The sequence below is a fragment of the Jaculus jaculus genome, chromosome 15, assembly GCF_020740685.1.
Source record: "Jaculus jaculus isolate mJacJac1 chromosome 15, mJacJac1.mat.Y.cur, whole genome shotgun sequence".
In the NCBI taxonomy this organism is placed as follows: Eukaryota; Metazoa; Chordata; class Mammalia; order Rodentia; family Dipodidae; genus Jaculus; species Jaculus jaculus.
Window position 1 is genome coordinate 16676198 of NC_059116.1, and position 16602 is coordinate 16692799.

Here is a 16602-nt window from a genome sequence, read left to right on the forward strand (position 1 = left end):
TTAGACTCTCTAAATGTAATCAGCATTGGGAAATTAGCCCACACAAGACACTACGACCCAACAGCCTGCCTTTCCGTCATCAAATTTCACCCTCTGTTCCTCCAGCATCATCTGATCCAAAGCCAATCTGAAATCACTTTCTTGATCATTTCTTGCCTTAGGTTAATTTCCTTGTATTTTAATCAAGGGCAGAAGTAAGCATTCTTTTTGTCTTGTATGAATCATTTTGGGATATGCTGTTTTGAAATGTAACCTAGTATTCTAAATATTAACTTTAAACTGGCCACAAACCACCATTTCTAAGGGGCAATAAAAAGACACCAGAGTTCAACAGATATGCTTTATTTTAACTTCGAACAATAAGAACAAAGCTGCCAGTAAAAAAGATACAGCTCAGTAATTACAATAACTTGCCACCTACTACTAAAACAACTTAGTATTTTGTTCCAAACCAGTAGTTTATTTTTTCTACGCTGAGGTAAAGGACCAGGCTGACAATGAAGAACTCCTCTGTCTCTTCGATCCATACCAGCTCTGCATGCACCCCTCCCTCTGCATCCATGTAGTCCACACAGTATGTGTGCCCCACGAAGTTTGGGCCATCCAGGGGGCAGGATACAGCCTGCATGCTCACTGGAGTACTCACGCACCAGAAGGGCTTCCTGTACTCATCCAACAAGGTGATGTCTATTACAGAACAGCTCTAAAAGTAACCAGAAACGACCAGTTAGACTCATTCTCACAGAGAATTGGGACTCTGTAAAAGTGACTGGAAATGTCACATGTGGCCTCAAAATCCAGAGCCCTGTCACCAGCAGCACTGTGTGACCTGTTCTTACTGTTGACTGTAGCTAGTCCTTACTGCGTCTCCTGTCAGCACTCACACTCGTTCTGATATTCACGTGTGGCTGGGACAAGTCAGTGCTGATGAGACAAATGCCCCTGCCGCCCAGTTTCACAGTCTAGAGGCAACTGGAGTTCCACAAAGGATCGATATGGATCGTGCCATGCTTCTAAGCATAAAGGCCACTGGAGAGCAACAGGATTGTTCTCCTGGCTTCTCAGTACCACCAGTGCCACTGACAGATGGTCACCTCCTACTCTTAAAGACTCTTACTTCATTGAAGTTTCAAACTTTTCCACCCTTGCTCCATTCATCCCTCTGCTGTTTGCCAATGTGCCGCTTACCTGGCTCCTCACACAGGCTCATTGCCTGTCTCTGTGTCTCCCTCTCTCGTACTCCTCAGACTCACCAGAGCCCCGAGATGCCAACCACCCCATGGGGATCCTGAAGCAGCTTGCCAGTGCCTCTGACTACCAAGTCCTGAGCTATGTGGTTCCTATGGTCTACTCCTCGAGTTACTCACTTCCACGGATTTATCTCCAGACATACCACTTCCTATAAGCACTGTGCTTCCAACATCAACACTGTAGGCCCTGCTTTCTAAGTGCATCTCTTCACCTTCCCACTTAGTCACTCAGCTACTCCCACCTCCCCTCCTGCTGTTCTTTGGATCCACCAGCTTGTTCTCACTGCAAGCCATGGCTAATGGTGCATCCTGAAATATATGTAGTGAGGCAAAATTGTATGTTAAAATTAAACAAAAAAGTCAGCATGCACTGCACACAGCAAACTAAGTTGTTTCTGAACCTTTGCCTAGACTACACAGCTGTATGTGTGTGTGATGGGGGGGGGGATTGTGAAAGCTCTGAAAAGGTTTGAAAAGCACGGATTGTGACTCCTGGATCACCAGCCCTTCAACCCTCCTCCTCAGTCACCTTAGATTTCACTTTCCTTCATAAATGGGCCCTCTCACTGATGCATGCACCCCTTTTCTCTCTCCCTAAACATGGCAGCTGAATCTACCAAAGCCAGGCCCTGGATGAGCCTAGCTGTTTTATTTTGAGATCTGAGTGCCCAGCACTGTGGCAGAGCCTGGCACAGAGCTGATGGGATTCTGAGCATCCACAACCATGCTCGTCAGCCTGTGGGTCCTACTGCTACTTGAAGGCACACCCTCTCTACTGCTACTTGAAGGCACACCCCTCTCTACTGCTACTTGAAGGTAGACCCCTCTCTACTGCTACTTGAAGGCACACCCTCTCTACTGCTACTTGAAGGCACACTCTCTCTACTGCTACTTGAAGGCACACCCTCTCTACTGCTACTTGAAGGCAGACCCCTCTCTACTGCTACTTGAAGGTAGACCCCTCTCTACTGCTACTTGAAGGCACACCCTCTCTACTGCTACTTGAAGGCACACTCTCTCTACTGCTACTTGAAGGCACACCCCTCTCTACTGCTACTTGAAGGCACACCCCTCTCTACTGCTACTTGAAGGCAGACCCCTCTCTACTGCTACTTGAAGGTAGACCCCTCTCTACTGCTACTTGAAGGCACACCCCTCTCTACTGCTACGTGAAGGCAGACCCCTCTCTACTGCTACGTGAAGGCAGACCCCTCTCTACTGCTACGTGAAGGCACACCCCTCTCTACTGCTACGTGAAGGCAGACCCCTCTCTCCTCTCTGAACTGCCAAACCTCATCCCCTCCTTCAACCGTCTGCACCTTCCTTGAAGGTTTCTCTGCACATCACTTACTTTTTCCCAGAAAGGTGAGAAAGGCACCTTTCTTGTCTTTCCAACACCAGACACACAAGCCTGCTGACCTGTTCCTGCCCTCTCCTTACCTACACCTCATGTTAAATGTGCTTTAATCAGATGGGAGTTAAGATACCTCTGCTCCTCTCCATTCCCCCCACAAAAATGCAACCTCTCTCACACAGTGGGTACTTTCCCCCGTCCCATCGCATGCTAACTTTCAGACATGTCCTCATGACTCCTGCAGCGGGGAGTGAGGTACAGCCTCCCTAGGCCCCACCAGCCTTTACCTTTTCCTCTCCTCTTTCCTCTTTGCAGGCAGACTTCTGTCTTTCCTTGGTTGCCCAATTCCTAACCTCCAGCTCACACGTAAACCACTCTGACCTAGCTTCCTCCTCGCACTCAATAAAACGCCTCTCCTAGGGCCACCAAGTGCAGCGGGCACGTCTGTTTCCTCCTCTGCAGCATCTGGCGTCCTTCAAAAACTTTTTCTCAAATACAGTCCGCGAGGCGCACTAGTGTCACCCGCACAGCCTGGTTTCACCATCTACAACACCCCTACTCCCAATGGACTCAATCAACACAAGTCGGGTATTAGCCTGGCAATCCCAACAGCATACTTCTTTTCAAAGTTAAAGACCCAAATATCCAAGTTCTTGCTCAACAGATGCCCCAGAGTTCATCAGTATGACTCTATCCAATCCCATGACCATTCCATAAGAGCTGTCCCAGTCAGTCCATGGTCAATGAAGAGGTCATCACAGATCATGGTTGTGCAAGCTTGAACCTGGCATCATCCTGGCACCTCTTGCCCCTCACACCTTCCACTTGAGCCTACTTTCAGACCATGAATGTCCTTCAAGTGAATTCATCCTTTCCCATCTCCATTGCCACTGCTCCGAGTACAAGTGCTGAGGTCCAAACGTGTGTGGGTCACAGCTCCTATCTTGAAACCTAATACCCTGTGTTATAATACAGGGATGTTGAGCCCTTACTAAGGGAGTAAGTCTAGAGGAAAGCCCTAATAAATGGGATCAGTACCCCAATAAAAAGAGGCCTCACAGGGTTGCCTTGTCCTTCCACCACATAAAAGAAACACCAGCTCATTCATCCCACACTCCTGCCTCCAGAAGCACAAGGAGTCAGTCAGTCAGCTTAGCAAGCCCAGTAGAAGCAAACACTAGAGGCACTTGGGCAGGGCTCCATTCAGCTCTGGTCCTCATGAAATACCTCATGGCTCAAACAACCATATCTGGGAGATAAAGCACCTCTACAGGTAAGAATATCCTATGCTTCCAAAAGTGGCTGGTTTAAAGGCATGAGCAGCTTACTCACACAGGCAGCACACCCCAGAAAGTGGCCTAAGCACTTTTCAATGAGACTCAGCCACTGTAGCCTGTTCAACCTAGGATCTGCCCACAGCAGGCTCTGCTGAATCCTACATGGAGAACCAAAGAGTTACACTAATATGTCTGGGTTAAATTCAAACTGATGCCAAGCTCAATGTAGATGTAAAAGTAACATTAAAGCAACACCAAAAATGCCAAGGAATGAAAGAATAAAAGAAAGACATACATGAGAAAACCCTACCAAAAGAAAATGTGTCCATCCGAAATTCTGGTAGGAACTGAGATAGACAGATCAAGAGAATACTTCACTGTGAACTGTGTGGAAGACTGCGGCCTGGCTACATTGACAAAGGTGGGGTGGGGAGGTCTAGCTATCCTAAGCCATGAACAGAACAGCGAGTAACCATCCACAGGGCACCCATCCCTGATGTTCAGCCACTGTACGCATCTATAAAATGAATTTAAATAATATAACTTGACTTAAAAAGGGGAAAAGCTAATCTCGTGTTTGCTTTTCTGGATTTTAAAGATGAACAATCTACCCCCCCCATGTACATGTGAGCTGTGAAGTTATGCTCCAGGGACCAGGCTCAGGATGCTTCCCATTTATACCTTCCTTAGCAGGCTAGCAGTACTGGGGCAGTACTGAGGCTCCCCACATTTAACTTTGAATGGGAACAGTGAAGTCCCGAGGAGCAGAGACCAGTCAGGATCATATGTCACTTCACAGAAAGCAATGCAACAAGACAGCTTCCTCTGCCATTATTATTAATGTTCTCTTCCTGTTTCTGTTTTTCTTGTAAGAATCATATTTGGATAACATAATTTCTTATCAGCCCATTTTAAGTATTAGACTTCAATATCTAGGAAAAACAGCTTGTATTTTATTTCAGTTTTTAATAGTCATGCATACCTAAATTTTTATTCATTCATTCCCTTGCGTATGTGTGTGCACAGGCACACCAGGGCTAATTGCTACTGAAATCTTCGCACCTTGTGCATCTAGGGACTCAAACCAAGCACATAGGCTCTGTAAGTTAGTGCCTTTAACCACTGAACAATCTCTTCAGCCCCTAAAGTTTTTTTAGAGACAAGCTCTCACTCTGTAGCCCAAGCTAGACTTGTACTAATGGCAATCCTCCTACCTCAGCCTCCCCAGTGCTGGGATTACAGACATGAGTTATCATACCTAGCTAAAATCTGTTTCTATCATATGCCCTAGCTAAAAGGAAAGAAAGAAAAAGAGAGGCTAAATCTTTAAAGCCAATTTTTTTTTAATCCATTCTACTGATCCACCATGCTTAGGGTAATCAGATTTCTACAGGGAAATTTCTGGACTCACAGCAAATACAAGGAAAATGACATCACTCACCACTCATCTGTCTATTTTCTTAGAGAACTCCAAGGCTGACTCAGTCTTAATACTGGCCCCATATGTAGGCAGCAAATACAGACCAACCCACCCACCTCCCATTCAGGAGAGGGGTTATTCTTCCACCCAAAGCTCATCTGAGAGGAGAGATTTATGGGGAAACTGTCCAGGGAAGAGCGATCCACTCCTACTTTAAGGACTCAGAATCCTGCCTTCAGGGGCAGCTGTTTTGCCAATAGCCCATGTCCCTGAGTCCTATCCTCACAGCAGCACAAAAGCATTGCTAGAGCTCACTGGAGGGTTGTGTGTTGAAGATGGGGTTGCAGCTTCATTAGAACTGCTACAGAACTCTCCTAGCACTCTTGCCACTAAAGGGCTGTTCCTGATGTATCTGTCTTATTCAGTCCATGGGAAACTGTTTGTTTTAACAGCAGAGCTGCAATAGAGCTTGGCTTCTTGGTATAATTACTCTATTTTCCTTTTTGACTCCACAGAGATCAAAGGACTGCTTTAATCTTGCTCTAAATTACCAGAAAACAGAACAAATTAATTGTTTACCCTGATGTTTTAAGTTTGTCATATTTATATTCTGCCTTTCTTGGTCCTCAAGGTCCATTTTTATTTTACTACTTATTTTAGCACGTAGTTTTACTGCAAGCCCAGCATCTCAGTGCATCTCAGAAAAACCAAAGCTGGGTCTGGCTCAAAAATACATGAACAACATTCATTGGTATGTGATATACACAATGTTTACCAAGGCTTAACATTTGTTTAGAGATAAACAGGATGGAGAAAATATCTTAGCATGCCAAATACCAAGTGGCTCAGGAGATGGGGCCCCTCGGCAACACATTCTTGGTCTCAGTCACCTCACTGTCAGCTCTACCCAGGTGTCCACACACAAAAGGCAAAACGAACACTATGAGAACCCTCTGTACAGGTGTCACAGGGATAAGCCTGCTGGTTCCAGACTTCGAACCCTGACTCGTCCATGCAGTGAAGACGGAGACAAAAGTGATTCGGGGCAGCTGTGGGCTCATACTCACACCAGAGAACAGAACCATGGGACACCTTCCCACCTGCTCTTCCTCCCCACCTGACAATTCCCAAAACCAGGCCAGCTCTTCCCTGCAGGAAGCTAATTTTTATTTAACTGCTCAATGAAATACCTGGAACAAGAATGCAAAACTGCAATAGTACAGAAAGAGGACAATGCTTTAAATAAATGCTACTGGTATGGACCAGCTTTCAGCTACACTGTCTCTGGACAGGATAGGACAGACAGACAGGCAGTGAGAGAATGGAGGGAGCAGTCAGTCAACAGTGACCTGGAAACTTTTCTGCAGTCAGCCCATCCATCCGATTCCACCACACACCATGAAGAGCAATTACAAAGGTATCATTTGGCAAAAAAGAAAGTGTACAAATGTACAGAGAGCAGAACAGATCCTGCACTTCCAAGGAGTAGTATATACCTGCTCATTAATCAGTGCTCATTTATACCCATTAGTACACTAACAGACTCCTATTCATTATGCATAAGCAAGGTTACTTGAAGAATTGCTCTTTACCTCTATGAAGCCATCAAACACATTAGTTTTCCAAGCAAGGCCAGGTTTTCCAATAAGAGGTAGGTGTTCTTTGTTATTTTTAAAATTTATCGCCATGAACTTCACATATCCATTCTCAATGCACCCTGAAAGAATTAAGGTTACTGAAGTTATTACATTTCATTTCAGTGTGAAACACCAAGGCAAGCATCTTTAAACTGGCCATTCCACAAGGTATGCCTCCTACTGTGAAGTTCTCCTCCCTGAGGACATGGGCACAGATGACCCTGGACCCTATCATGAGGCCACAAGAGTACATGTGAATCTCAGAGTCAGAATAATGTGCATGTGTCTGAGATGCAACGTCAAGAGTGAGTGGAGGGAGGATGACTGCAGTAAGCCTGGATCTGTACCCCGTCACTAAAGGAAAAGCAAAGGCTCCGTTCATCTACTATGCTGGCCAGCCCCATTACCAAGTAACTAGTAAAACTGAAGGCTTCCATTGGCTCACAGTTTTGAATGTTTCAGTCCACAGCAGAAAGACCCCATTGCTTTCAAGACTGTAGTGAGCATTATGTCACAGATGGAAATGTTTAGAGGTAATTTTAAGTACGTCAAGGCAACACAGAAATAAAGAAACTAGGACCCTAAAATCTCCTTCAAGGGCACATCGCCCCAATGACCTGAAGACCTCCCATTAGGCCCTACCTCATGTAAGTTCCACCACCTTCCAACAGTGCCAATTCTTTGACTCAGTCAAGCCAACAGTCATAGAAGTAAAAAAAAAAAAAAGTCAAAATGAAATTTTAAGCTTAAAGAAACAGATGCAGAAATGGCAAAGAATGACAGTAGTAAATGCTGATCCCAAAAAGCGAAGGACTGAAGGCAGGTGAACAGGAGGACATGAGGGAAGGCCCAATATATAAAACAAGTGTCACTACATGTGCTCATTAATGAGTAAGAACTTCTACATGTGCTTAACAAACCCCAAGGACAAACCCTGCACCCCATCTTCTAATCCAAGAAATGAATACCAGCAATCTTGCTGCCACCACCACCATGTAGCACATGTGCTCTGCTGCCCAAAGCCTCTTGTGGTCGACAGAGTGGAGCTGGAAGCTCGAGCCAGCCCCTAGAAAGATGCACTTCACAGACGCTCAGCACACCGTGCATGGCAGCACAGGAGCATCTTTACTTGTACTCAGGACTGCTCCAGAGACATAGGTCTGCATTAAGGTGAGGTGTGGGGCACAGGACAATGCAGAAGGTGAACATGGAGAAAAGAACATGTGCTTCACCTCATGGTTTACTTCACAGGATACAAAAGTCAATGTCATCTTGTCTTGGGAACAAAGCTCAATCCCAAAAAGGTTTCACAATGTTTTCAGACTCAAGAGCAGCTAAAGGTTACAGCCTATGCTTTTCAAGGGGCCTCCTCTACCACACAGTGGCTGTGAAGCGAGAGGCACCATCAGAAGTGACCACTTGGAGCCCTACAGGACACTCTTAGCTTCAGTGGCCACTCTAGCACCTTGTGCACAGACAGCCCACATTTCCTTCTCCAACTAAGTAGTAACAAGAAGAGTCAGCTCCTTCCTGCTTCTCCCCCCATGTAGGAGTGCATACCAAATGACGTGCCCCTTCCCAGCAGCTCCACTGCACCATGGGCTAAAGTGAGGATATAGTAAGTGGCACAGTCATGCCATTCTGAGTGCACCTGATATGACTCCGCTCTGCTGTGCCCTACTGCACAGCCACATGCAGATTCCAGAGACTCCCACTGATGCAGCACATTCAGGTTTGTGCACCAGCAGTGGGCACCACTGTTCTGAAAACCACGAGTCCATAGCACTCCACAGAGCATGCAGAAAATGGATCCCAAACATGGCCACTAAGAACACTTCAAAGATATGTCTGAGCTAAGAAACATGAGGTCCCTGTAGACAGTAAATCCTGCTGTTAGTTGCTGTTGACAGGTATTCCACCGGTTTAGGACAGCCGTAAAGCTGAAGCCTCTAAAAGGGTTCCCGTTCTTTCTGCTGGCCCTCAGTACCCACTGCAGCTGCATAATACAAAAGACTTCATTCTGCCACATTTAAACAACACCGGCATCAAAATGATCCAATGTCAGAAGAACGTCTTTTCTAGAGATGGTACACAAACAACTAAATACCACGACAAAATCATGAACCTTTATTTATCACAACACAGTATACACAAAATTGATTAGGTATGAATTAATGACCAAAGTACGAGCTGAGATCATAAAGCAGCTAGGAGAAACAGGAGAACATTTAGTAACACAGGTAGCACAGGGTTTTACAATAGGAAAAAGAAAACAGTAACTATCAAGAAAAAGTTAGAGTTAAGAGAAACTTGCAGTCATCAAGACCACTAAGGGGCTAGGGAGGCGGCTCAGCAGATACGAGGACTTGTCACTTAAGCACAAGGGCCTGGGAGGACCTGACAACACCCCAGTTTTTGACTCAATGGCACACACGGTCAAGCACCTCGGTAACCCCACTCCTGTGGGGAGCAGAACCAGAGAATCTCTGGGGCTTGGTGACTGAAAAGTGGCAGCTGCAGGTGGAGGGATTTCGTCTCAAGGAAATAAACAGATGAGTAACAGAGGAGGATGCCCAATGTTCTCCTCTCGTCTCCACACAGGCCTGCATGGGGTGTGTGCATCTGTGCACATGTGCACACACTACATACAGTCCACACACACACACTACATGCCATGAAGAAAGTAGGACTACGAATAAATTTACAATGTATGCATAACAAAAGAATGACATTCAGAGTATATAAAGAACTGCTAACAGAACTTTTTAAAGATTTATTTATTAGAGCAAAAGAGAGGGGGAGGGAGACAGAACGGGTGCACCAGGACCTCCAGCCACTACAAACGAACTCCAGAGGTAAGCGCCACCTGTGCATCTGGCTTACGTGGGACCTGGAGAAGTGAACAGGGGTTCTTAAGCTTCACAGGCAAGTGCCTTAACCACTAAGCAATCTCTCCAGCCCAGGATAACTCTTTTTAAAAAGAAACAAAAAATTTGATATTTTGAAAAGAAAAAACACGTGAGGGCCTGGGGAGATAGATGACTCAGCAGTTGAAGATGCTTGCTTGCCAAGTCTGGGAGCCCTAGTTTAATTCCCCAGTTAACTGTGTAAAGCTGATGAACAAAGTGACACATGTGTCTGGGATTTGTCTGCGGTGGCAAGAGGCCCTGGACACACAACCTCAATCTCTCCTCCCTTTCTCCCTCTCCCCATCTCTCCCTACAAATAAACATTTTTAATAAAATAGACAAGAAAAAGTACCCAACATCTACAGTAATCAGTAAATGTAAATTATAACCAAAATGAGCTATTACCAGCTCAGACCAGAATTGCTAAAATTAAAAACCAACACGATCAAATGTTGGCCAGGATATGGAACAAAGTCTTTCACCCTGGGTAGGAATAGCAAAATGGTATAACCACTCAAAAAAATTAGCAATTTCTTATACATCAATTTATCTTATGACCCATCAATTCTAGTTCCAGGTTTCAGCCAAGAGAAACAGGGGTCTCTTTCTCTGCCTAAATCTCTAGTACATGTACCTGAGCATTTCACTGTACTGAATACATAGGTTATAGTCTTATATACCCTCTCCCCTGTCCCAACTTCCCTGATGGCCTTCCTCAGTAGGGTGATCGCTGAATTGTTTCTACATGTCAGATCTGTTTCCTCAAAAACAAAACAAAAAAAAACTAGCTTTTGGAAATAAATGTCATGAGTTCTGCAGCATATTAACAGCTCTGCTAATAACATATTTTGGTGTGATTAAAAGTCCAATCCTGCTTCATAGATAGGACATAAACAAGGTGGGACATAATGAATTTGGAAAGGAGAGATTGATCAACAAATTTCCCTAAAACAAAAAGAAAAGACAAGAGAGTTAAATGAGATTTTAGGCATAACTAAACAGGTTACCTAAAGAAATAAGCCCAATGAGGGGAAAAAGAAGTAGGACTCTAGCCCACCATCTTACAGACCAATTCAGTAACACATGATTAAAAGTTATGGATAGGGCTGAAGAGATGGCTTAGCAGTTAAGGTGCTTGCCTACGAAGCCTAAGGACCCAGATTCAATTATCCAGTACCCACATAAGCCAGAGGCACAAGGTGGCACATGCATCTGGAGTTCATTTGCAGCAACTAGAGGCCCTGGCATGCCCATTCTCCCTCTCTCCCTCCCTTCCTTCCTTCCTCCCCGCTTCTCTCCCCCTTAAATAAATAAAAATTATGGACAATAGAAATAACCTTTCATCTGTATGTACACATCTTGGGTACAGAGGAAGGGAGACCCAAGAGCACCAGTTATTTGCCACCAGTACTAACCACTGAGAAGTGAAGCTACAAAGGAACTGTTAAACAAGATGGTATAATCATTAGACCCAAATCATCAAAACATCAGCACTAATTCTTAAGGAGAGAAAGTCTTTAGTCTTCTTCCATTTCCTGTTAGGTATGTGATATAACTATCCCCAAGGCAGATAACATGGTTTCTCTAGGGCTTTTTTCAGCTAATTATTTTTAGATACCTCTTCTATTTTCCAATTCCCTGAGACAGGAGAAATTTAAGCAGCTAAGTTCAGTAACAGAACACAGACTATCAAAAGGGAGAGGTCTCTGAATGCTGGGAGGATGGGAATGCTCTCTTCTAGTTATTTTTGTCATGTAGGTTGCTGAAATGAAATGAATGGGTATGTGCTAGGTGATTGCCTTGGTGACATGAGAGCCCCCAAAAAATCTGCTGAAACCTTTTGAATCATGTTAACAGGGACATAACAGGCTACATACACATTCACAAGGACTGTTCCTAATATGGGTGATAATTGACAAGTTTTTTTCTTTCTTTAATTTATTATTTGCACATGGGGGAAGGGAAGGCACCATGACTTCTTGCCACTGCACATGAATACTAAAGCTTGCATATTTTATTTTATTTTGTTTATTTTATTTTATTTTATTTTTTTATTTTATTTTATTTTGCATCCAGCTTGAGTGAGTGGCTTTGGAACAGAACCTGGGCCAGCATGTTTGCAAATAAGCACCTTAACTGCTAAACCATCTTTCTAGCCTCTAACTTGAGTTTAAAAGGAATGAAGTGTGTATTTGAACACTATTTAACTTAAAAGATCTGAAATTGCTCTGTTGTTGTTAGTATTGTACTTAAAGGCCCTGGCTGATTTTTCCACAATACTGTTATATTTTCCACATACTTAGACCAACTTTATGTCAGCACAGTTCACTTGAGGATAATTCATTCTTCTCGGCCAATCCTCCTTCAGCTTAGGAGAAAAGTACGTGGGTTGTTTTGAGCTAACTCCTGTTCTTTTGCTCGTGTTCAGGGTAGTCCAGTATCACTGACATCAACACACACTCATGTCAGAAAAAAAGCTACACTTGACTATCAGGTATTCTCTTCACTGGCTATAAGACTGACTCAAGGATGAGTTCATTTGCCCAACAATCCCAAGGACAGGCACTGAGACTCTTGGAAGGTGAATCCTGCAGTGGGAACCTCAGACACAGAACCTGAGAGCCAGGGCTGTCTGGAGCTAACTTAAAAGGAGAAAAACTCACTAAGAATGAAGTTCTCCATGATGAATCAGCCTAGGAGATGAGGGACAGCATGTTGCAGCACATCCAAGCTCACAGCAAACATGAATGAGCCTACATCAAGACACTTTAACTGACATACTTCAACTAAGATGTACTCTGAACTTTTCAACAATAGGAACTGGTTGTTGTTAGCCAGTTTGAATTAGGTTGTATTTTTCATGCTTTTAACAACAATAACAAAAAGTTACCTGACACAGAAGTTGGGATACTTTTTTTCTTTTAAACTAATTTTTTACACAGAGCACATGAATATATTTTTAACTAGAAGAGGAGTTGATGTGGAAACAGATTTGAGATGATGAAAGAGACAAGATACAAATGGCTAAATAAAGGTCCCAGAGCAGGCCGGAGAAGGTATATATAGGAACAAAAATTGGAAAGTTCATATTTTGGAAAGAAGTGGGACATCTTTGAAATTAAAAAAAAACAAGACTGAAGAGAGCTTGTGCTAAGTGAAGATGTGATGACAGAGGGACCAGAAAGCATGGCAATGGACAAATGTTTTTAGCACAGGGAGCCAAGGATAAGGGCAGTGGAGTGAGATACTAGATGTTATGTTAAAAGCTTTGTTTGAATGTGAAGGAGAACTGATGAAATGACTAAAAGATTTCCAGGTAGCAAGAAGGGACAACTTGAAATGTAGCAGTCCTTAGTAGCATGGTTTTGTAATTCTGTAAGAAACTGTTGGGCATCCAAATTCGACAAAATCAGCAGCAAAATGGACCAGTGTTGCAGAGCATCATAAGCAGGAAGGAGGACAGGGCCTCTGCTGCGTGACACAGAGTATGAGATGGTACTGGCACCAAAACAGACACGTGGGTCAATGAACAGAATAGAGGGCCCAGAGGAAAGTCCAGGCAGCTACAGCCATCTGATTTTCAACAAAAATGCCAAAAAATATTAATTTAGAAAAGACAACCTCTTTAACAAATGGTGCTGGGAAAACTGGATATACATATGTAGAAGAATGAAAATAGATATTTATCTCTATCCATGCTCAAGAATCAAGTCCAAATTGCTCAAAGACCTTAATATGAAACCTGAAAATGAAACTTCTAAAAGAAAAAGTAGGAAAACCCTTCAACATATTGGATAGGCAATGACTTTCTGAATGTAACCCCAGTTTCAGGAAATATACCACTGGGACCTCATGAAATCAAAAAGCTTTTGTACAGCAAAGGATATTGTGGATAGAGCAAAGAGGTGACCTACAGGATGGGAGAAAATCTTTCAGCTATACATCTAACAAAGGATTAATATCTAGGATATACAAAGAACTCAAAAACCTAAATAGTAAGAAATCAAACAACCCAGTTAAAAAAACGGGCTACGAAGCTAAATAGAGAGTTCTCAAAAGAAGAAATACAGATGGCATATAAGCATCTGAAAAATATTCTACATCCTTAGCCATCAGGGAAATGCAAATTAAAACTACTTTGAGATTCCATTTCACTCCTGTCCAAATGGCTATCATCAAGAAAGCAAGTGATGCCCACCTCCCAGTTCACTGACCCTGACACCCTGCTGCTGGCTTAGGGAGGTGGCCTGGACCACACAATGCTTGCTAGGGAAGCAGGCCTTTGCTCCACCTTCCTGACTGACCAGTCCCTGGGTCCTGCTCCAGAGGGTTGTATGCACGGAATGAGTAGGCCAGAGCTCCAGGATTGTTCCCTACCCCGTTTCCTGATTCATATGTCCTGTGCTGCTGTCTTGGAGCAACACAGACCCTGAGTGCTTGCTGAGGACTGTAGAAGCAGGCCTTTTGCTCCGCCTTCCTGATTGACTGTCCCCTGGTCCCCACTTCCAGATCTCCTGCACCTGAGGGTACAGGTATGGAAATCTATTTATCTTTTTCAGAAGGTTGCAAGATTCAAGGAGGTAAACCACCCCTCACATTTAAGCCAAGATCCAGGTGAAACCACGGAGGAATTGGGGAAACTACGAGCAAGAGTGTTGCTTCCATGGTGAGCCTGACAATCAGTGCCAGGGTGGAGATAGGCACTGTGGATACTTAACACATACCAAAGCAAAAATCCAGAGGCTCATAAGAGCTCATCACTAAAGTAGATTTAAAACACACCCACCATAGCTCAGAATTTTGCGAAAGATTGTAAGAACCACAGGTTAGGACGTCATACCCAAAGGCATTGCCTACCCCCCCCCCAATAACTGACTGCTGCTCCCATAACACATAACCCATAATGCTATGGGTAATACTAGCAACCCTGCTGAGGAAGGCCCCCAGCAGAATGGAGTTAAGGGAAAAGATTGTACCAATACATAATGTATCCATACAAAGTATGTTCTTAATAAAAATAAATAAGAGACAAAAATTATTTGCAAGGAGACAGAGAGAGGCAAGGAGTGATGGAATGAAAGGAAAGGAAAAGGAAAAGGAAAGGAAAAGGAAAAGGAAAAGGAAAAGGAAAAGGAAAAGGAAAAGGAAAAGGAAAGAGCATGACAGGGTCCCTTGCCACTGCAAATGAACACATATGCCACATTGTGCATCTAGCTTTATGTAGGAATCACAGCCAGGCCAGCAGACTTTTCAAGCAAGCACCTTTTAACCACTGGGCCATCTCCTGATCTGATTTATTGCAAACAGAGAAAGACAGAGAGAGAGAAAATGGGTGCCCCAAGGTCTTCAGCCACTGCAAATGAATGCCAGGTGCTTGCACCACTTTGGCTTTACATGGGTACTGGGGAATCAAACATGGGCCATTAGGCTTTGCAGGCAAATGCCTTAACCACTAAAGCATCTCTCTAGCCTCAATTTGATTTTTTAAAATATTTTATTTATTATTTGAGAGAGAGAGAAAGCCAGAGAGAAAGAAAGGGAGAGAAAGAAAGAATAGGCATGCCAGGGCCTCCAATCTCTGCAAATGAACTCCAGACGCATGTGTCACCTTGTGCATCTGGCTTTATGTGAAGACTGGGGAATCAAACTTGGGTCCTTAGGCTTCACAGGCAAATGCCTTAATCACTAATCCATGTGTCCAGCCCCCTGATCTGATTTTTCGAAATGCTAAACTGTTGGTCAATGTAGGAAAAGTTGAGAGCCTCTGGAGAAACTAGAGATAGAATAGGATGGATGGATGGATGGATGGATGGATGGATGGATGGATGATGGATAGATAGACAGACAGACAGATGATTGTTTGATAGATGATAGATAGATAGATAGATAGATAGATAGATAGATAGATAGATAGATAGATGATAGACAGATGGTAGATAGATAGATGATTGATAGATAGATAGATGATACAGAGAGAGAGAGAAAGAATACATATTGTTGGTCTGGCAGACATCAGGAGAGATGGGATGCAATGCATCAAAAGACAGGTTCATTTCCTTGAGGGCATGAAGAAGGAAGGTCAGGGCAGAACAGTGGATCCAGGATTTCAGAGTAGGACTGGTAGTTAGTAAAACCAACCAGAGCCTAGCCTGCTGGGGTTTGACTAGAGCCTAACCTGCCCAGGGGAAGAGGAATCCAACCCCAGCCTTCTCAAATATAACCAAGAGTCACTTAGTTGAAAAAACTTCCTTATACTGGGAACAACAGTGATCCCTTCTAAATTGTACAGGATGTTATTAAATAAGTTCTGAGGGTATATTGTACTGCCCCTATTGGCACCCAATGGCTCTATAGTATCAACCTTTAGCCCTGGAAACCCCTAAGAGAAATTCAAAAAGGGTACACTCTAGAAGGTTATTATACAAAATATGGTATAGTCACCATTATCAAGATTAAATATTGTGCATATATTCTTGATAAATATGCTAATATTTTATCTGTTCTACAAGCCATACAGGAACAGAGTAAGATCATGTCAGACATTACTGGGCTTTTCGATGAATAGTTCTGGGAGAAAATCTCAGCCAGCTCATGCTCAGATGGTCCTGAGACAATCCAGCTCCATCTACCTGAGTTCCCTCAAATGCTCCCCAAGGCCTTGACGTCCACAAGAAGGACAACCCTAAAGGCGACCAGTTTGCTATGTGACCACTTCTCATGCACTCTTTACTTTTATTCTTTCTAACATTTTCTTC

General features: G+C 43.7%; 1 protein-coding gene across 3 annotated transcripts in view; it reads right to left on the reverse strand.

The window, feature by feature from the left end:
* Positions 1-326: 326 nt before the first annotated feature.
* Fbxo15 (F-box protein 15) overlaps positions 327-16602 on the reverse strand; it is a 51699-nt gene continuing 35423 nt past the window's right edge. For all 3 annotated transcript variants that reach the window (XM_045135172.1, XM_004654640.2, XM_045135173.1), the window contains 2 exons: positions 6894-7018; positions 327-703 (listed from right to left, as the gene is read on the reverse strand). In XM_045135172.1, the coding sequence (XP_044991107.1) occupies positions 434-703; positions 6894-7018 (395 nt within the window). In that variant the 3' untranslated portion in view covers positions 327-433. The remainder of the gene's footprint in view (positions 704-6893; positions 7019-16602) is intronic.